Source organism: Mytilus trossulus, unplaced genomic scaffold (genome assembly GCF_036588685.1).
Source record: "Mytilus trossulus isolate FHL-02 unplaced genomic scaffold, PNRI_Mtr1.1.1.hap1 h1tg000244l__unscaffolded, whole genome shotgun sequence".
In the NCBI taxonomy this organism is placed as follows: Eukaryota; Metazoa; Mollusca; class Bivalvia; order Mytilida; family Mytilidae; genus Mytilus; species Mytilus trossulus.
Genome location: NW_026963317.1, coordinates 1,959,648 through 1,982,159, shown reverse-complemented (window position 1 = coordinate 1,982,159; position 22,512 = coordinate 1,959,648). Strand labels below are relative to the sequence as shown.

The 22,512-nt window shown below is 32.9% G+C and overlaps 1 protein-coding gene across 1 annotated transcript in view; it reads left to right on the top strand.

The window, feature by feature from the left end:
• LOC134701389 (protein jagged-1-like) overlaps positions 1–22,512 on the top strand; it is a 48,865-nt gene that overhangs the window by 9,803 nt on the left and 16,550 nt on the right. The window contains exons 2-8 of the mRNA XM_063562540.1: positions 4,604–4,652; positions 7,928–8,182; positions 9,092–9,146; positions 16,467–16,600; positions 19,604–19,723; positions 21,049–21,162; positions 21,752–21,979. Of these exons, the coding sequence (XP_063418610.1) occupies positions 4,604–4,652; positions 7,928–8,182; positions 9,092–9,146; positions 16,467–16,600; positions 19,604–19,723; positions 21,049–21,162; positions 21,752–21,979 (955 nt within the window). The remainder of the gene's footprint in view (positions 1–4,603; positions 4,653–7,927; positions 8,183–9,091; positions 9,147–16,466; positions 16,601–19,603; positions 19,724–21,048; positions 21,163–21,751; positions 21,980–22,512) is intronic.

Here is a 22,512-nt window from a genome sequence, read left to right as displayed (position 1 = left end):
CAGACTACTCAAAACTAATAGTTCTTTAAATTAGAACCGTTCACCTCTGAACTTTCTCGATTTGAATTCCACTTGTTGGTCTATTCTAATACTCAATTTATCAATCAAGTCTGGAATTAATAGATATAAAAGCTTAAATAATTCCTAAAAATAGATAGACAAATAAAATAAATTTCCTACTGTAATACCCTATACAAACTTCTTTTAACATTTTTTTTAAATCAAAATTACTGTTTCGAATAACTGTTATTCCAAACTGGTTGTGTGTAGAAAGGCGGAGCGAGGGAAGAAAAAGAGGGGGAAAATACACTTAAAAAATATACCATCTGTTCACTCCTATTTTGGTAGGGTAAAAATACGTAGAACCAAAAAATATATATGGTCTGGCCTTCATGTAAGTTATTGTGTTAATAACATATTTATGCGATCATTATTAACACATATCTGTCTGCGTGAATAAAATGAATGGAATATCAAGGAAGTGATTAGCTCACGTGCTCACGTGAGTGCAGATTAACTTAAATATGTCCGATAAAATCACATAATACCTGACTGCATGTGATGCATTAATAGTAATGAGAACCCCTACAAAGAACTTTATCATTTACACATGTCAAGAAAAATGAAAATTACCAAGATATTGGAATGACACCTCGCATGGAGATTTAGCATTGATTTTGTTGTGAATGTGTATTACAGAAAACCAAGGGGATCTGAATATTTAAATAATAATGTACTGAAAAGATTTACACCAATTAGATATGTATTCATAAAATCAAAATGTTATTCAATTTAAAGGCATAACGTGACATTCACATTGAAGAAAATTCCGTTACTTTTAAAATGTTGCATATTTTAAATTTTTGTTGAATTTTGCATATAATTGATTGATGCATGTTTAATGTCCAGTGGCAAACATTTCCTGAACATTCAGGCCGAAACCAAATGAAAGGTAGATCGACAAGAATTAAAGTCAGGAAATTGCGGAAGGCAAATAGAAAATGAGGGCATTTTAACCAGCATAAAATACCTAGCATCAGACACCCTACAGACACCAGAAGAGGGCGTAGCATTCACCTTACTCGGGACATTGTATTTTATTCCGATCGGACGTGGCTTCGTAATTATGTGTCCCGCAATGATCAATCTACGCCCGACTTTAGTAAAGGTGTTACTGCCGAACGGAAGAAGTCAATGAGTAACTATATTACTTTACCAAAGTTAACCCTTGGGGTCTTACATCGAAATACCGAAAATACATAAATTATCTTCTGGTAGAATTTGAAATTTCGTTTTGAATAGTTTATTTTTTCTTTGATAAATACTCGATTTTGCCTGCTATCAAAATTGCATCTTAAGGCTATCCTATAATGTTGCATCTGATCATTACTCCTTATATGAATTCTGTAAGTGATGAAAATGAAGTCCGTTATATGCTTCGAATATTTATCAATGGACGTTATAAGGATGTATACAAACTATATATAGATATGACACCTCGCATGGATATATATATATGAAAAGATGAAAAGATGTATATACCCACTTCATATATATCTTAACAGTTCGATTGATTGATTGTTGGTTGCATCACTTCCAGTGGCAAATATTGCATGTAAAGATGATCATGATATTATATATCAATCTTTATAAATGCACAGTCAGCGTATGTGCATCTCAACAGATGTACAGTTTACGTGCATCTCAACAGATGTACAGTTTACGTGCATCTCAACAGATGTACATGTTACTTGCATCTCACCAGATGTGCAGTTTACGTGCATCTCACCAGATGTACAGTTTACGTGCATCTCAACAGATGTACAGGTTACGTGCATCTTAACAGATGTACATGTTACTTGCATCTCACCAGATGTGCAGTTTACGTGCATCTCACCAGATGTACAGTTTACGTGCATCTCAACAGATGTACAGTGACGTGCATCTCAACAGATGTACAGTTTACGTGCATCTCAACAGATGTACAGTGACGTGCATCTCAACAGATGTACAGTGACGTGCAGCTCACCAGATGTACAGTTTACGTGCATCTCAACAGATGTACAGTGACGTGCAGCTCACCAGATGTACAGTTTACGTGCATCTCAACAGATGTACAGTTCACGTGCATCTCAACAGATGTACAGTTTACGTGCATCTTAACAGATGTACGGTTTACGTGCATCTCAACAGATGTACAGTTTACGTGCATCTCAACAGATGTACAGTTTACGTGCATCTCAATAGATGTAAAGTTTACGTGAATCTCAACAAGTGGAAGGTTAGGCGGCCAGTAAACTTTACATGATGCAACCCTTCGCTTTCATTCAAAGGTGCTTGTACTAGTTTAAGACAGTGTCAGCAAAAAGTGTAATTATTCCAATGAAGATCGCGTGTATGAAGATATTTCTCCCCTGAACTTCCTTGTTTAAATAATTATTATAATAAACCTTGAATTTCAGACTGTTTTAACCTTTACATCTTTGCAGACACTTTCAGTTTCGTTGACTATCTCATTTACATTCATAGATGCAGAGTACACAGAATGTTTGTGTTTGATATATTGATGCATCAAACTTGATTAGATATACTAATAGTACAAATTGTCTCGCAAGGTTGCAAAGTAAATATATTTTGTTCTGACATTTTACATTTATCGTTTGATTATCAGTGCAGATCAGCGGACATGCACGCAATATTTCCCGAGCTTCAGAGTTATATGACTACATGAGAACGAAAATACAATGTGTTAAACAATTCCGTTGATGTTTCAATATATTATAATTGTGTTTTTATGCCCCACCAACGATAGTAGAGGGGCATTATGTTTTCTGGTCTGTTCGTCCGTTCGTCCGTGCGTCTGTCCGTCCGTTCGTCCGTCCGTCTGTCCCGCTTCAGGTTAAAGTTTTTGGTCAAGGTAGTTTATGATGAAGTTGAAGTCCAATCGACTTCAAACTTAGTATACATGTTCCCTATGATATGATCTTTTTTATTTTAATGCCAAATTAGAAGGTTTACCCCAATTTCACGGTCCACTGAACATAGAAAATGATAGTGCGCGTTGGGAATTCGTGTACTGGGGACACATTCTTGTTCATGTATTTGTTTTTCGTCGATTATTCATGTAGTTGTGTTTTTCGTCGATTATTCATGTAGTTGTGTTTTTCGTCACACGTTTACTCAGAAAATACCAATGAAAATTCATAAGTGAAAGAGGAACTAACTATGCCAGGGCATAAAACGAAAGGCGACAAAGTCAACAAAACCTTATATAAACCCTGGAGTGATCTGCAGAACGGCAAGCAGACCCTGTTCAATTAGTGGCACCCGTCATGTTGCTCATGGCTAGCACAAACTATCGGTGCAAAGTCCCAAATGTCAATGTCCTAAACGTAGTTGTGATAGTTCGTCACTTGTTTCCACCGGAATCAATTGTACATATAGATAATTGACATATATCCCGTCGAACTCTATTGAAACAACTGTTAAAGAACGTTAAAACTTAGTGTATAATTGACATATATCCCGTCGAACTCTATTGAAACAACTGTTAAAGAACGTTAAAACTTAGTGTATAATTGACATATATCCCGTCGAACTCTATTGAAACAACTGTTAAAGAACGTTAAAACTTAGTGTATGAAAATAAAGAAACATAAATACCGTCAGCTGTTATATTCAATGACCAGTTCATGCTAGTACATCCATTCAATAATGTATTTGTTCAATTATTTTCTACTCTTAACTCTATACTCTAATATTTACAAATACATAACGACAAAAATCTGTGAAATTTCAATCTATTATTCGTGACCATATGTTACATTCAATTAGAACTGTAACAATGTTCTCTTGGTATTACAACCATTCAAAAGGCCATTATAGTTGAATTTACATAGATTTTCTTCCTGATTTATTGTTTGATAAATCATTAAATATCTGGTATAGTTGTATGTTATGACTTATTGTATATACTTACAATACTATAAGCTTTAAAAACAAATATGCCAAGAAAGAATTGTTATTATGATGCAAAAAAGGTAAGGTTACAATACCATAAGCTTTAAAAACAAATACGCCTAGAAAGAATTGTTATTATGATGCAAAAAAGGCAAGGATCTCTAAAATAAAAAAGTTTGTCATAGTGGTTGTCACACAGATAATCTTCTAGTAATATTGTTGACAATCTATGTAGAATAAAGGGATCATACTTATACTAATGTTAACAATCTTTGTTAAAAAATGTGACCCCAATATTGTTGATTTTCTCCCTTTTATGCATTTCCACCAACTGTTTCCCACAATTTTTGGATTTTGAATTAATAGATATAGGAAGATGTGGTGTGAGTGCCAATGAGACAACTCTTCATCCAAATAACAATTTATAAAAGTAAACCATTATATGTAAATGTACGGCCTTCAACACGGAGCCTTGGCTCACACCGAACAACAAGCTATAAAGGGCACCAAAACTACTAGTGTAAAACCATTCAAACGGGAAAACCAACGGTCTAATCTAATACTCCATAGTTTCATTGTGATTGAAGTAAAATCATATTACGTGACTACTTCGAGTTTATATTATATTTTTTTCTCGTTTTAGTTGACTTACAGTCTTACATTAGAAGCCTGGGATCAAGACGTGCGTTCAGGTGAGTTTTTTCCTGGGCCGCATTTAATATCGTAGCTGCTACGTAGATTTTGCCTATCGAACGTGTAGCTGTAGACTAGTTGATACATAGATATTGACAGCAGCGGTTACGTAGCTGCTACGATATTCAACTCAACCGTGTACGCATGTTTACATGCATTGCATGCGTTTATGTCTTAAAAGAAAATTATATAATTATAAATCATCCTTCTTGGATAATTTTGTATTTATCACATCATTAGAATATGACGGGTGTCGTTTGCGAATCAGGATTTGCTCACCTTTAATTCCGAGATTTTCTACTGTCGAAGGCTTTAGCTAGTATACTTAGTTTTAGCTATTTGATTTCCTTGTCTTTGTTCTTATTAATAAATTTTATCGTTAAACGCATGACAAATGACAAATCTTTTTTTTTGTGAAACCGACTCCTGTAATCTATATATCCTTTTGAGGGGAAGCGGAGCGTAAATGCATGTATCCGGAATAACATGGTTGGGAGGCTGGAGCAAGTCCGAAACTACATTTTTATGTTTCCTAACAATTCTATCATAGAAAACTGAAAACATTGATGTTCCTTATTATCAATTACTTGATCAGTGTGGCGTCATAAAGCAATATCGCGTTTAGGGAATGCAAACACAGTCCGGTACGTGATTTTTCATGGTATAAAGTTTACCGTGAGAATTCTAACATCAAGTTCCAATAAAGAGGACAAAACATAATTTTTAACGTTTGATTGAAAAAAAGTAAGTCCAGGGTTATAAAGAAAAGGATGTTTTTAAAGTTTTGGAAAATTACGAGAGAGAATATCTATGTATATGTTTTTACATTTCTTGATATATATAATAACTTATCCTATACAGCTGGTTAAAACTGTAAACTGTCGATAATATACTCAAGATTACATCATAACAGCATTTCAGACATTTCTTCTATGCAATCTCACCATTTTTACGCTATCGTACTTTGAGGGTCTAGAATTTATTTCTTTTTTTTTTTGGGGGGGGGGGGGGGTCTTTTAATTGTTATACCCTTTTCTTGTTGTCTGTATTTTAAGAGTGGTCTACAACTCTTTATGCCTATTTTCTGTTGTCTTTATTTTGTTTAATTTGCAGATTACTCTCTTTTCTTTAATTTCGGTCTATTTTTGTTAATTCTCCATTTTTTAGCCATAAATTTCTATTGATCAAACCCCACCTACACCCTCTACGTTGCATGTAGTAAATTCGTTGCCAAAGAAATATATGAATTATTGATACAGTTGTTTGTTTTATTCATTTACATGATACCGTTAACACTCAAGATACAATTTGCACTCTCAGAAATTTATTTCGAGTTATTCAGTATATATCGTAAAATATTGTAAATATTTCGGATAGGAATTCAGTTGATACCGAACTTGTGTTGTGGCGTACATTTCTTACTATAAGGAATGTAACGTTTTGTGTCTCAAAAAGACACAAAAAACATGAAATACATATCTAAAGCATAGGATTGCGATGTTATTGCAATATTACATCCTCCTCTATTTAAAAGGAATTTTCCATATCACACTGTCGCGGGGATATGCAGCTATTAAAGCTGAAGGTTTAAAAAAAAAAATACGATTTAATTACAAAATAATGCCTCAATTTTCGATATACATGTACGTGTATTCTATGATCGCCTTATGATCAATTTCACACATTAATAGAAATTTGTAAGGAATTTTACAAAATTGTGTGATTTTCTAAATACCAACGTAATAATGTCAAAGCTTGTCTTGAAATCTAGAAAAAAGTGGGAGTGTGATATGAAGATAGAGATGTGAAGCGATGCTGAGATTGGATTTCATATTTAAAGGTGTTTATACTTAAGAATTGAATGCTTCTTTTTGTAGCTTCAATGGAGTGTAAAAACGTTGACCGAAGTACATTTTGTACAAAGCGCGGAACTTTTTTTATTTAATTCACCTGTGCACTTCAGTGTTGGACCTCGTGTTATCGTGCATGATAAGTTTTATTGAGTAATGCAATAGCTTAAGGAATAACACGTGATGTACGCTTAGCCAATCAGAATAATGTATTATAATGAAGCATACATCTTACGTAATTATTAATCCTTAAAATAACTGGTGTCTTTTTTTTAAATTTGTTAGATTCCTGGAGTCTCATTGATACGGATGTTTAACCTGTAGCTAGTTGTACTGAGAACTAAATACATTCCTACAAGGCAGCACTCGCACCCGCAAAGTGGAAAGGGATTAATATAAGTTGCAAAACTTGTTTCACCAATCCACTATAAATAAAAATGTTTAAACTAAATGCGTTCCTTCAAAATGAAAAAAAAATCATCAATTCCAATAGATCGCCGTTTCATATTAAATTCTTAAATACAAGAATATGATTATATCAATATTATTTCCGTTTGTAAATAAAAATAAGCACTAAGCAAATATTCAGAACAAGAATTAATCAGTTTAATCCCATTAATGTAAACAATGATTTGCCAGATAAAACTAAAGTTATAAATGATATGTTGTCCGCCATTAATTTTGTAATGTTATAAATGTCAGCTTTTTACATGATGAACATCATCGCTTGTTACTAAACTGACATATTCATTTTATCTTCCAAAATTATGAATGAAGGATTCCCCTAATGCAGTAGTAATTTTCATTTTCATTTATCAGAAGAAAAAAAATCGTATAGTTAACTTATTACGTTTGTCATGGTGACGCACTTTGAAAATCTTTGAATAAAGGATCATAGATTAGAAAGATATAAAATGATTAAAAACTAAATTCTGTTTCACCCGGCAGGTAAGGCATTGGGGGGGGGGGGGGGGGGGGGGGGGTCATGGAAAGTTCAATTAATGTTAGAAAACTATATTTATTGATCACAACCTTTAGTATTCTTCTAATTATCGAAAGAAGTTGTCTTCCAAATCCCCCCCTATGAATTTAACATTACAGTAACTTTCCACTAAAACATCCAAGGATTTTAGTGGGTACTTTGAAATTAACATACGAGTGTTGTTTTCGTTCTTTTGGCCATTCCGAAGGGATGATAGTCAAAAAAGTAAACGTGCATCTTTTTTTTTTTCTTTTTGTGTAAGATCATGGCAAAATTATTGAACGCGCATCTTACTGGTTTTTATTTTTGCTGTTTTTCTGACCGTTGATGGTAAAATTATCGAAAGTTCTTTTTCTTCTTATTATTATCTTTGTTATCTCTCAGTTGATGGCCAATGTATAAGATATGCTTCTGACTTTTCTTTTTTTCTATTTTCTGACAGATGATGGTCGGATTATCGAACGTGCATCTTACTCGGGTATATTACTACCAGGACCAGACTGGTACACACGGACACACAATGGACCTACAGCTAGTCTTATCTATAGAATACGGGTGGTTTGTGATATACATTATTATAATACAACGTGTACAAAATTCTGTCGACCACGAAATGATACATTTGGACATTATAAGTGTGATTCTCATGGTGACAAAGTGTGTATGGAGGGCTGGATGGGATCGGAATGTGATAAAGGTTTGTATTCTTATGGGGATAGAGTTTGTATGGAGGGCTGGGATGGATAGGAATGTGATAAATGTTTGTATTCTCATGGGGATAGAGTTTGTATGGAGGGCTGGGATGGATAGGAATGTGATAAAGGTTTGTATTCTTATGGGAATAAAGTTTGTATGGAGGGCTGGATGGGATCGGAATGTGATAAAGGTTTGTATTCTCATGGAGATAGAGTTTGTATGGAGGGCTGGGATGGATAGGAATGTGAAAATGATTTGTATTCCCATGGTGATATAATGTGTATGGATGGCTGGATAGAATCAAAATGTAATAAAAGTTTGTATTCTTATGGGAATAAAGTTTGTATGGAGGGCTGGATGGGATCGGAATGTGATAAAGGTTTGTATTCTCATGGAGATAGAGTTTGTATGGAGGGCAGAATGGGACCGGAACGTCAAAATGGTTTGTATTCTTATGGTGATATAAAGAAATGTGTATGGAGGGCTGGATGGGATCGGAATGTAATAAAAATTTATATTCCCATGGTGATATATAATGTGTATTGAGGGCTTGATGGGATCAGGATGTGATACATGTTTGTATTCTCATGGGGATAAAGTTTGTATGGGTGGCTGTCTATCCTTCGGAGTTCCTGTTTCATACCAGGCCCACAACATGTGTACTGTTAAACTTATGTTAATCAAAACTTGGTATGCAATTGCATCATTAATGCTTGTAAAGATGTATTGTAAGTCCCGCTATTCCAATCATAGCAAACAATAAAAGAAATGACCCTCAATAGACAAATCGTGTGATTGTACATGACTTGTTAATGATTCCTATCGGATTGCTCAACTTTTATGCCCAACAACACTTTTTTTTAATATTCGTATAAAATTGTATCTAAAAAAACCATAAATACTTTTTCAGCTATATGTAAAACAGGTTGCAGTCACGGGTCCTGCGACACTCCTGGAGAATGCAGGTAGGGGTTAAACAATAGTAAAATTGAGCACTTAGTTCACATTAATATTCCACTATTTTGTAAAGAATAACATGAATATTTCAAGCCTAAAGTGAAAATAGCAATTATCAAAAAGACCAATTATTTATGCTACTAAGTAGTATATGTCTTTGTTATTGGGATGTACAAGTACCCAGCCACGTCCAACTTCTAGTTTTGTTTTTTGTATTTCTATTTGTATCCATCTGATGAGTTACGCCCTTTTCAACTGATTTTTATAGTTTGTTCTTATGTTGTACTGTAACACTACTGTCCAAGATTGGGGAGGGTTGGGCGCCCATTAACATGTTGAACACCGCCACATTATGTATGTGCCTTTCCCGTGTCAAAAGACTGTAATTCACTGGTTGTCGTTTGTTGCTGTGTTATATATTTGTTTTTCGGGCGCACTACGTTTGCGCGCATTTGGGAATTAAAATATTTTACGTTTGCGCGCAGCTTTTGATTACATTTGCGCGCATTCATTTTACAGGTAAACTCAGGTAAAAATATAAATAAGAATTAAATTTAATCATAATTTACTATAATTTCGTTTATCTTTAAATAAATATGACTATCAATTATTAATTTTGAAAATATTTTTTAATTCAAATTATGTATTGTTCATCTTGAATAAAGTGATCATGACAAATCCCATTTTAGCTAAAGGCATACATATAACTGCATTGCAAATACTTCAGAGTGAATAAGGTTTTAACGAATAGTGATCGCTTTTAAAATTTGTAAATATATTGTTATTTAAGTTAGTTTGTAAAGTTGCACAACAATGGAGTTGCGTTTGTCTTAAACAAATCGAGGGAAAAAATCATTAATATACGTATTGATAGAACACTGAAGTATGGGGATATATCTTGTAGATGCACTGTTAAGGATTGCAAAGGCAGAATAAAATTTGATGAACATTCAACAGTCATTCTTAATGCCAGACCCGTTGCTCGAAATCCCACTTCCATCTCCTCGTTAGTGAGCAGGGGACTTAGACTAACGGAAGGGGTTCTTATATACTTAAATAATTTAACGAATTAATAAATAAATAAGTGTTATTGTCTGTATTTTACCTGAGTTTACCTGAGTTTACCTGTAAAAAAAAATGCGCGCAAATGTAATTAAAAGCTGCGCGCAATCGTAATGATTTTTTCGCGCAAATGTAATGGTAATGCGCGCAAACGTAATGCACCGTGTTTTTCGTTCATTACTTAGTACATCAATTAGGCCGTGAGTTTTTCTCGAAGGCCATACGGTGACCTAAAGTTGTTGATTTCTTTGACATTTGGTCTTTTTGAAGAGTTGCCGCATTGGCAATTATACAACATCTTTTTTTTCTATTAGAAATAAATAACAAAAACTACGAGGACTCTGAAAGGGAATTTCCGTTTAAAACCATTCACTTGTCACAGAGAATTTAAATTACTCTCGTCTGGAATTCTTTTGCAATATCATGTCGGAATAATCTGGAAAACAAATGGTTCTCTGTATGGTTGACCATTTTAATTATCAATAAATCTTTGTTTTAAAAATCGAAATGTCACATCATTTTAAATTTTTATCATCATAATTTGGAAGTATACAAATTGATGTCATTAGGATGAAATATTTGCTGATTTATAACAAGAAAAAACATCCATCATTGAATATATAAATATTACTAAGATAATTCAATTAGTTATTAATTGAGATTGTAAATAACTGATCAACAGACTGAATTGGAAAAGTTCTTTATGCAAAAAAGATGGTTGGGGTATTCTGTTTGATTCTGATGCTGAAATATCTTGAATGATTTTGTTCTCTAATATATTTGTTTTCAGTGTTTTTATAAGTACAAGTAGAGTCATTATGATTTGCCAATGACACATTCACCATTAAAGACCAATAAACAAATATTTGGTCCAGTACAAGCCACTATACCGCCTTCCACAATGAGCAAGAAACAAACCGTATAGTGAGTTTATAAAAGTGACATGATGACAAAATTTGAAACATTTGAAAAAATCAACCCACAAATGTCACGATTTATACTACATCAATCGAAGAAAAACAATTATTGGAAACAACAAACAAAGACAACACCATCTATAACAGGCTTCTGTCTAGTACATAAAAACTGAGGTGAAGTTAATCGTTGTGAGATTTCTACCCATCTTATAAGCCAGGGACTATGATGTAACAACACAACACAATAAACTTTAATAATCAGTTAGAAATAAATTCATCAAAGATAAAAACTAATTGTGAGCAGACACCGATCTGTGACACTGGATCTGAAAAAATAAAAAGGCCAAATAAAGAACGAGGTTGAAGAAACAAAACTTCTGAAAGATTTGGTCAAATACAGCTTTGGTATATAGGCTTAAAAAGGGAACAGCTAGCTTAGGCTCCGTGTTGAAGACCATACTTTGATCGATAATAGTTTACTTTTTACTAATTGCCAGTCAGTGGCGAGTTGGCTCATTGGTTCTCATACCACATCTTATATCTGTTTACTTATCCAAGCACAAACACAAATATCGATAGACACAAATTATCGATTTAAGAATGCTAAAGCTAGTTCAAAGTTAAATTTTAACTAATGATTAAATTTAAGTCTTCATGATTTAATATTCCAGGAAACGTGTCTTGCGCACAGACATATGTATCCGATATGTTTCTATAACTACTTTTAGGTTTAAAGGGGACTAAACCAGGTTCAAACCACCATTTTTTCCCCTTTAAAAATGTCCTGTACCAAGTCAGGAAGATGGTCATTGTTATATTATTGTTCGTTTCTGTATGTGTTACATTTTGACGTTGCGTCGTATGTTTTCTCGTATTTTTTTAGTGTAAATTCACATTGCGATAAGACGTATCACGGTACTTGTCTATCCCAAATTCATGTATTTGGTTTTGATGTTATATTTGTTATTCTCGTGGGATTTTGTCTGATACTTGGTCCGTTTCTATGTGTGTAACATTTCAGTGTTGTGTCGCTGTTCTCCTCTTATATTTAATGCGTTTCCCTCGGTTTTGGTTTGTTACCCCGATTTTGGTTTTTGTCCATGGATTTATGAGTTTGAACAGCGGTATACTACTGTTGCCTTTATTTAGCATAATTCTGGTCCACGTGGGTCAAGTTATATGTTTCTGTAATGATTTTGACTGTCAAATGCAATTTCGTTTTTAATTGTGATATTCTGACGGCTGAATTTAATGTAAATAAACCTCAGACTTTGTTTTGTGAGTTAGTATGATTCCGTAAGATTGAATAATCAGAATACCGGAAACCATATTTCTACAATTGATTCTACAAAATGCACATAATGCAAGCAAACAATCTCAAACTTGAATTTCGATCTTCTACCGCTCAGCTGCTTGACTACATTTCGGTTACTAGTCTTTGCGGACATTTCTAGATGTAATTCCAATTCTGGTGTTCAATATCGTGATATTTTTAATCGAACGCTCTTATCAATTTTGTGCAGATTTAAAAGAAAACATGAAAATATATAAGATAAAATCAAAATCTTATTTAAAGTTTACTGTTATAATTTTAAATCCTTTTTATATGCCAAAAATGACGAGTATGGCACCTGATGAAAAAATATGAAAATTTTAATTTACTACTGAAAGCAGATGACATGTTTATAAAGATCTTAACACTAAACATCTTGTGGTTACTTGATGCAGATCACTTCTATTGAAAGCAAAGACATCTAACTCTGTGTGTTGTTCATGTTAGTAAAAATAATATATTCAAATTCATATGATAATGCATTCCATAAGCCATTTTCTGACCTTTTCCCATGCTTCTTTATGCTAATTTGACACCTGAATGCTTATATTATTATTACCTATATATGTAAGATGCATACATTTTAATGCATTGAATGCAACGAGTATTTAATAAACGAAGCTCTGTTAAACATCGAACTTTCATTTTATGATCTACTTTATAAACATTTAAAGTTTTTAGAGGAATAAAGATAATGCTAAACATTAAGTTGGATAATTAAATTGTGACACCAAAAGGAATTCAATTCAATTCAATATTTTATTTACGTCTCATTTTATGCATACACATATACAACATCATCATAACATATAATACATTATTTTATCCATAGCCAATTACAAAGATTTATGGAAGACTGTATAATACATATTACAAAAGGCAACAATAAACAATATTAGCTGTATTTGGCAAAACGTTTAGGAATTTTTGGTCCTGAATGCTCTTCAACCTTCGTACTATATTTAGGCTTTTTTTTGTTCGAGCGTCACTTGTGATTCATTTGATGTAAATGCAAAATTAAATCCTGGTATCTATGATGAGTATTTATAACCACTGGGTTAATGCCACTACTGGGGGAGTTTTTATTACCGAGAGTATCACCAGCCCGATAGTCAGCACTTCTGTGATGACATACAAGATCATTAATTTGATCATAATCATAAATTAAATGTTTACAAAACTTAGATTTTTTTAAATACTAAGGCTTTTCTACCTCAGGAATAGATAATCTTACCTGTATTTGGCAAAACTTTTAGAAATGTTGGGTCCTCAATGTTCTTCAACTTTGTAATTTATTTAGGCTTTTATATTTTTTATTCGCGCTTCACTGATATGTATTTTGTTGACTAAACGCGCGTAAATACAAAATTTAATTCTAGTCTCTATGATGAGTTTATTTAGTTGTCGGTGGTACTTTCAACAAAGATTCCCTATCTATATATTTTCAAAACACATTTAAACTAGTTGACTTCTTATAAATACACCAATAATATAATATACTCTTAATTCAAAATGAATTCAGTTCTCATCAATTTGAAAAATTCATCTATGCTTAGCCAAGCAATCTTGTTGACCATCCACATCTGAAAGGAAAATCTGAATCATCAATCATTTGAATTTGAATTAATACTCTTCTAAGAGATATAAAGATTTTTTTTTTTAATGAAAACAACAAATTTAAACAGTTGTTACACCGAATCTGGTGCGTTCAAAAGACATATTAATGTCGGTCGTCTTTGGAACCTAACGTTGGGCCGATACCCCTAAATTTCTTATTCTCAGAATCGAGCATTGCAAAACATTTCTATACAGAACATAATGTTGGGTAAATACATTTTACTCGTTTGTCCTCAAAACTTAAAGTTGGGGAAGGTACCTCAAGTTCACACACCCTCTGATCATTGCATTTGGGAAACATTCCTAGGTATCTTGTCATCGCTGTTGAACGTTCGTTTGAAAAATAAAGACAACAGTAGTATAAAGTTGTTCGAAACTCATAAATCGATTGAAAAAACAAATCCGAGTTACTTACTTTAACTGTGGAAAACGCATCAAATATAAGAGGAGAACAACGGCACAACAGAAAAAATTGTAACACACAGAAACAGACTATTTTGGGGCCCTTTATAGCTTGTTGTTCGGTGTGAGCCAAGGCTCCGTGTTGAAGGCCGTACTTTAACCTATAATGGTTTAATTTTTAAATTGTTATTTGGATGGAGAGTTGTCTCATTGGCATTTACACCACATCTTCCTATATCTATATAACAGAATAATGGCCATTTTCCTTACTTGAAAAAAGATCTTTAATACATAGAGAAAAAATGAAAAAAAAAGTAAAAGAGGCCATCTAAACTAAAATCTAGCGTTGGAAATCAATTTTGACTTGCTTTAGTTGCAACCATAGATTTACAAAGAAAAAGAAATTGAACGAAAAAAAATAACAAAAACCAACGTTGAAACAACACATTGTATAACAACTTCCTCAGAAACTCATAGTCTCAGTTCCATTCTCAGTTTAATAAAAGGGAACCTTTATTTTGCAACTGATTTGGGAACAGAAAATTTCAATTATACAATTTTAGAGTTACCTCCCCTTTATATATATTTTTTTTTTATTAGTAATTTGATGAGTCTTTTCGTAGACGAAACGCGAGTCTGGCGTATACTAAAATTAGTCCTGGCATCTATGATGAGTTTATTTTCATTCCTGCATTGATATTTGTTGATCGGATTGAAAATTAAACCTATTGTTTCCTGCTATTATGGCGGAAGCCTCTCATACTACCTGAAAGAAATTATGTATGTACATTTTTGGCATTCATAATTGATTTGAGCTTCCTTTCGTTAAATATTTTTATTGCTTTATAAATGCGTATGATTATTTGATGTGAATTGGGATATCGCTATAAAGGCAAACAGAAGGCCTACATAATTATTATTTTATTTATGCAATTTAGTATGCAGAAAGGTATGATTAATTAGGAGTGATACACATAATTAAATCCGTATAATAGTTTGAAAGAAGTGTCACGCTATTGATATTATTATCATTTTCGGGGGTAAAGACAATAATAATTGTTTAATTTTACATTGAAATGAGTATACGGCTGTCATTTGTATACCTGTTTATATTTATGATTTATCATTTTCTGCCAAAGATAAACAACAGCATAGTATTAAAGCCATATTTTCCCGTGTGAAAGTTTGCTGGTGCGTGTACGATCTAAGCGTGAAAGTCTACTACCTAAAATTAATTACCGTATAGTGTGTGGCTTTATCAAATTTGTCTATACATTATGTTTACAAAAGACATCATTCCGGTTTTACATGTCAATTTTAACAGAAGAGCGACTTTCTGATCTGTATAGTTCTTCATTTGTAGTTAATTTGCCTTATAAACAGGATAATTTGTAGTGTTTAAACATGACCTTTAAATTGAAAATATGACGTTTTGTAAAAAAAAAATTGAAATTAATGTATTTTCTTTTGTGATGATTTACTTTTGTTAATAAACACATGGCGCCATTTTCTGTCTAGATGATAAAAATAACCATATAAAACTATGTAACTATTTGAATAAAAATAAATAAATAAGAAATATGAATAGGAACTATAAGCAATATATCAGAATTTCTTATAAAAACATGCAATAAGAAGCAAAAAAAATAAATAAAAGCAATACATCAGATTTTCTTATAAAAACATGCAAAAAAAACCAAAAAAAAAAATCAATACGAAATAAACATTCTGGTATTAAAAAATCTAAACCAAAGGAATATCATTATTTCTAGGCTATGTTAAAGCAATTGTGGAAATGTGAGTATTTGAGTTTTCCCTTTAAAAACCTCACTTTTTATCTTTTTTTTAAATACTTAAGAATAGACCGAAATTGGACCAGACATCCATCTGTTCCGGGAAGGTGTCCTAAATAAAACCGACTTTACATTATTTTGTTCATTTAGTCCAGTATGAATAGCATGTGAAACTTTGCCAAAATCTTTCTTTTACTTTTATAGGTGTGCCTATGGGTGGCAAGGTGAACTTTGTGACCAATGTATTCCATATCCCGGATGTAAGCACGGGTCATGTAACGGATCACCATGGCAATGCTTTTGTGATTTAAACTGGGGTGGAACTTTATGTGATCAAGGTAAACCTGAGTTTGTTTTATGCCCCATCGACGAGATAAGAGTGGCATTTATGCTTTCTGGTCTATTTGTCCGTTCGTTTGTCCTTTATTCTATTCGTCCTTCCGTCCGTTCGTTCGTCCTTTATTCCATTCGTCCGTCCGTTCGTTCGTTCGTTCGTTCTTCTTTTCCCCTTCAGGTTAAAGTTATTCGTCAAGGTAGTTTTTGATAAAGTTGAAGTTCAACCAAATTAAAACTAAGCACACAGTTTTTTATGAATTTTGTTTACGGATAACAATCAGGACAAATTCGCTTCCGCGAGCTACATTGAAAAAGTTTTCATAGCTTTCAGTCAAATATAATAAAGTGTAAACAATATTTTTCAGACAACCTCTATTTTTGCTTTTGATCCACAAATTAATAACGATTTTTTTTTTCCAGTTTTATTTGCGAATCCCTCTCGACACCGTTACTGAGTGACTGGCATTGTTTTATGTAAATTGATGCAGTATAACTTAATTAGTAAATGAGGGCAAAAAAATACCAGAGTGACAGTCAAACTCATAGATCGAAAATAAAGTGACTACGCCATGGCTAAAAAATAAAAAGACAAACAGATGTGACCGTTTTTATATATTTTTTGTTTATCTGAAAACTGATTGGAAGCAAATTTACAAAAAAAACAAAAAAAACACGTAAATGTTTACATAATTATTTTATTTTTATGCTCTCAAACATAATATGATTTGCCAAACCAATGTATTCCAGTAACAACCGTCTAGAGTATCATAGTTTAACTTTTAAACACGGAAAACTTATGACTGCTATGCAGCGTTTTACCCTTTGGATTGTGTTATTTTGGAGGTTTTTTTAGACCCTTTAGGTTTTCATGTCCTCAAGCATGTCATATTTTTTGTTCTTAAACCATATCAAAATGAAACTGAAAAAGGTTTTCGTTTGACAATTCTAACTTAAGAGAGAAAGTTTATATACTTTTTTATGTGTATTAAATTTTGTTTTAATGTTTATATGTTTAAAAACGAACATAAAAGCCGAGTTTGGTTTTTGTTTTCAATTTATTTTAAATATTTATGTTTGATACAAAAATAGGAGAAAACATGTTTCTTTTGTTTTTATATTTTTGTTTAATATGAAAAAAACAAAAATCACGTAAATGTTAACATAATTATTATAAATCATAGCTACGTTTTTATTCCATTTAAAATTGTAGACGATTTTTTTACTTTTGATAATATTTATGTCTTTATTGTCTGAAGGCTTTAAATTTTCTATATTTGTAACTAAATAATCGTGATTGTATCTTGGTTATTGTTTCAAAATTCAACAACTCGTTTTTGCAAAGTGAGCATTCAAAGTCGTATATCATGTTAATTGCCAACATAAATTTCAATAGAGAAATAACTAACCGTGAAAAAGTATGATATTATCGGAAAAGTTTTTAGTTAAATTTTTAAAGCAATACAGCAGTGCAGATGTTGTTTCCTGTTTTACAAAATATTATTTGAAATTTTTAATTTACAAAGTAAGAAGTATTACTCAAACTCAAAAAAAGAAGAAAAAACCACGATAGAAATAAGATTTTGAAAATAAAGAATGCAACAACATGAATTCTTTTGAAAACATTAAGACTAATATATTATACTCATTTGCTGTCAAAAATTATCTAATTAAGAGGCAATGATAGTAGTTTATCGATGTTCAAAGATCGCAAATCAATTTGAACATACAAAACAATTGAAAACAACAAGGAGAACCACACGAACTTCAAAAGAAGCAAGACAAGGTATGTCGACAGGACAAGCGGATCTTGCTAGGTATTCATTACCCGCCATGCAAATCCAATAGATTAAGTCAATCTGTTCATTCAAAGAGAGGGAGGGTGCGGAGGTGGTCCTGATCCCGAAATCCCGGCCTAAAAATCATGAAAGCCCGAGGTTCCGAATTAAAAAAAAAAAAAATCCCGACATCCCGAACTTCGAAAAACGGATTCACGGATCCCGAAAGGTTCACTCCCGAAATCCAGAGCGTAAAAACACCCGATCCCGACGACCCGAAAAAGGTCATCCCCCTCTTAATAGACATTGAGTCTATTTCACAAAAAATACTTACGACTATGATGTATTGTATACTGAATTGTTCATGACATTCGATCAATCAATTTTGACACCGCCTTAAGACGACTAATCCGGTATCTTTAGTTGTAAGAAGGCGAAAAAATACCCGTGGTGATTTGAGACACGGGCACATCGCTTCGGTCAACCAATTAGTGCATGTGATGTTGACCATAAAATGTGTGTATTGACGATTTCTGTCGCTCGTTGTCGTATCATTGTTGGAGAAATTTGACTTGCCCCTGAAATATAACGGATCAGATGAACGTTACACGCATTTCCCATAGAAAGTGGTGGGTTAAACTGGTTTCCATACATGTGTACATACACGTGCGTCACATATCAATTGCAAAATTTAAATGCCAAACGATGGATCGAGTAACTTATCCAGAATGTTGAAAGGGAGCGTAAATCCCAAAAATGATATATAAATACAGTTCGGTATAGCGCATACCTAATTCGCCCTACATATATGTGATACAATTAAGGCATCCACTTTCAGTCCTGCCTTGTTTAAAAAGTGCATATCTATTATCTGCTTTTTTAAATATATTGGTTTTAAGGGCACCAGAATAATCATCTGATTTGAAAAAATACCGATTGCGTCATATACCCGGATATTACATTTATACGTCACTTAAGATTGGCTTGGTGGGTGATGGTTGCATAGAAAAAGAGACATACACCACTAGCTCCACAATCTTTTGAATGCATGCATTCGTGCAGGTTTTCCCCCTTATTCACATGATGCAGTTAGAGAATTCCGGAAGAATTAAATAGCTGAGAACAATGGTAAACTACTATTGCCTCTAGCTTATTACGTAGGGGCCTATTGTTGCGTCAAACTTTTAAATGCATTTGATACTATTTTGCTTATTTACATTTTTGTTATAGACCTGAATTTCTGTGGTCGTCACCATCCTTGTACAAATGGCGGAATTTGTTTGAATTCTGCACCAAATCAGTATGATTGTAAATGTCCGCCTGGTTATTCAGGCAATAACTGTCAAAGAAGTAAGTAAATAAACTCATCATAAATACTAGGATTACAATTTCATATTTACGCCAGACGCGCGTTTTGTCTACAAAAGACTCATCAGTGACGCTCGAATACAAAAATGTGAAAACGGACAAATAAAATACGAAGTTGAAGAGCATTGATGACCAGAATTGCTAAAAGTTTTGCCAAATACAGCGAAGGTAATCTATTCCTGAGGTAAAACGGCCATTAGTATTTCAAAAATTCAAAATTTGTTAACAGTAAATGTATAATTATGAACATATCAATGATAACTCATGTCAACACAGAAGTGCTGACTACTGGGCTGGTGATACCCTCGGGGAAATAAATCTCCACCAGCAGTGGCATCGACCCAGTGGTTGTTAATAAACTCATCATAGATACCAGGATTGAAATTTCATATTTACGCCAGACGCGCGTTGAGTCTACTAATTATATAAAAGTACTTATATGAATTTGAAGTATTTTGAATAAACATTGAAACTTATCATAATACCAGGCTTAAAGTCGCATGTTTCGTTTCGTCTACAAAAGCCTTTCAGTGACGCTCGAAGCAAATCATTCACACACAGAATTAAGTATGTAAATCTAGTAGAATTACCTTGCAAAACAATGATTTGATTTGAGAATGATTTGCATTAATTTTGAAATCCGTTATGTCATCAAAACACAAGTGCAAAAAAGTACCTTCTCTAAGATAAATTTAAAAAAAGTCTGACAAAATCAGATGCAAGACTATTCAACCGATGGCACGAATGGAATACAACTGTCATACTCCTTACAACATTTATTTACAACACAGTTTTTATGTTAGAATGTAGACATTTATATAACAAAAAATACATAAATCAATTAACTACTGATTGAAAAAAATATTGTTAAGAAAATGGCTCATGTATAATGAAGAAAGCATTTCTCTACAAGTAATCTTTGAGTTAATACGATGACGAACGTGAAAGGAAATTTCAGAAGTAGAACAATTTTCGCGGCTGTTCTTGACCTACTCTTCTCAAAGAAGGTCAGGACGGATGAACAGACAGCTAACAAAACAATTTCAAGTTAGGAAATAAATAAAACGCAACTCAAATAAAAGCTTTCTCAGGCAGGTTAGCCTTGCTTGATTGCTTGCTGCACTACCCTTGTAGACGATATCAAACCAACGTTAAGGGAACGTCAAATCTAAAAATAGGCAAACAGGTTTTTTGGTTGTATGATATGAAAATCAAAAGCCTGAACACATCAAACGTTGTGGTATAATCATAATTACCAGAACAAAAGAAATATAATTAATTATCTACTATTTTTATAATTATTTCAGCGGATTTGGCGTGTACTTCTAGTCCTTGTTTAAATGAAGCTACATGTGAGAATGAAAACGGCGGATTTAGATGTCATTGTCTTCCTGGCTGGTCCGGAAGTTTATGTGAAGAAAGTAAGCCCAATAACTGATATATTCTTGTCTCGAACAACTAATTTTTTAACCTGAATGTGTAAAATATAAAAAAAGAAGATTTGGTTTGATTGCCAATGAGACAACTATCCACAAAAAACTTTTTTATGGTAATATAAAGTATATCAGTTAAAATTTAATACGATAAAAAACTACATTGGGAAAGGAAAAAGAAACGATCGCAGATTGGAAAACGTTGACAATGATCAAAGAAGGGGTTTATAGTGGACTTTGACTTTTTCATTTTAAATGTATTGATAAGTTCTCCAGTTTCTAACTTTGGGAAGAAGTTCCTATGAGTATTTGATTTATTGTGGTTTGCTTTACGTCCAGCGGCAAACATCATACATGATCAGGACTAGGACACATTTAAAATCAACACAACAGGTAATTAGTGTAAATGGGGTCGACTATAACAGTCGAGAAACACTGGAAAATGATAGTTAGACGATGTTATGGCAAAAGTAAAGAAAACAAAATACCATAAAAAGTATGAAAAAATTCACGATGAATATTTTTTTGCAATTGTGATTCCTTTGCAAAATGATATTTACCATCTTTTTCTTTACAGATATAAATGAATGCCAATCTAATCCTTGTTTACATGAAGGCACGTGTGTTGATGACGTCAACGAATATCACTGCCAGTGTATATCAGACTGGCAAGGTCCTCAATGTCAACTGAGCAAGACTGAGTGTAGTGGAAGTCCATGTGTAAATGCTCATACTTGTGAGGATATGCTTGGAGATTATATATGTCATTGTTTGAAAGGCTGGAAAGGCAAAAACTGTGATATAAGTATGTTTAATTTTTAACAAGAAAAAAGTGAAATAGCAAAACTATCGAACTAATGGCAAAATCAAACGATTGAATAACAACTTATATATTTCTGACTTGGTACAGGCATTTTTTTATGTAGAAAATGGTGAATTCAACCCGGTTTTATAGCTAGCTAAACCTCTCACTTGTATGATATTCGCATAAAATTACATTGACAAGGATGGGTGAACAAAACGAACAGACTTTTAATACTTTTAAACTAAGGATTTATTTATTCCAGGAATAGATTGTCTTAGTCGTATTTTTGGGAATTTTGGGCCCTCAATGCTCTTAAACTTTGTACTTTTTTGGCTTTATAACTATTTTGATCTGTTCGTCACTGATGAGCCTTGCGTAGTCGAAACGCATGTCTGGCGTATTTAATTATAATCCTGGTACTTTTGATAACTTTTTAATAGATAAAAATTGTGTAATTATCTTAATCAAGAAAATATTGTGTCTTTACAAGAATCAATAGTTGCCTCTGATGTGTTTGAGAGTTTAGCTGTTTT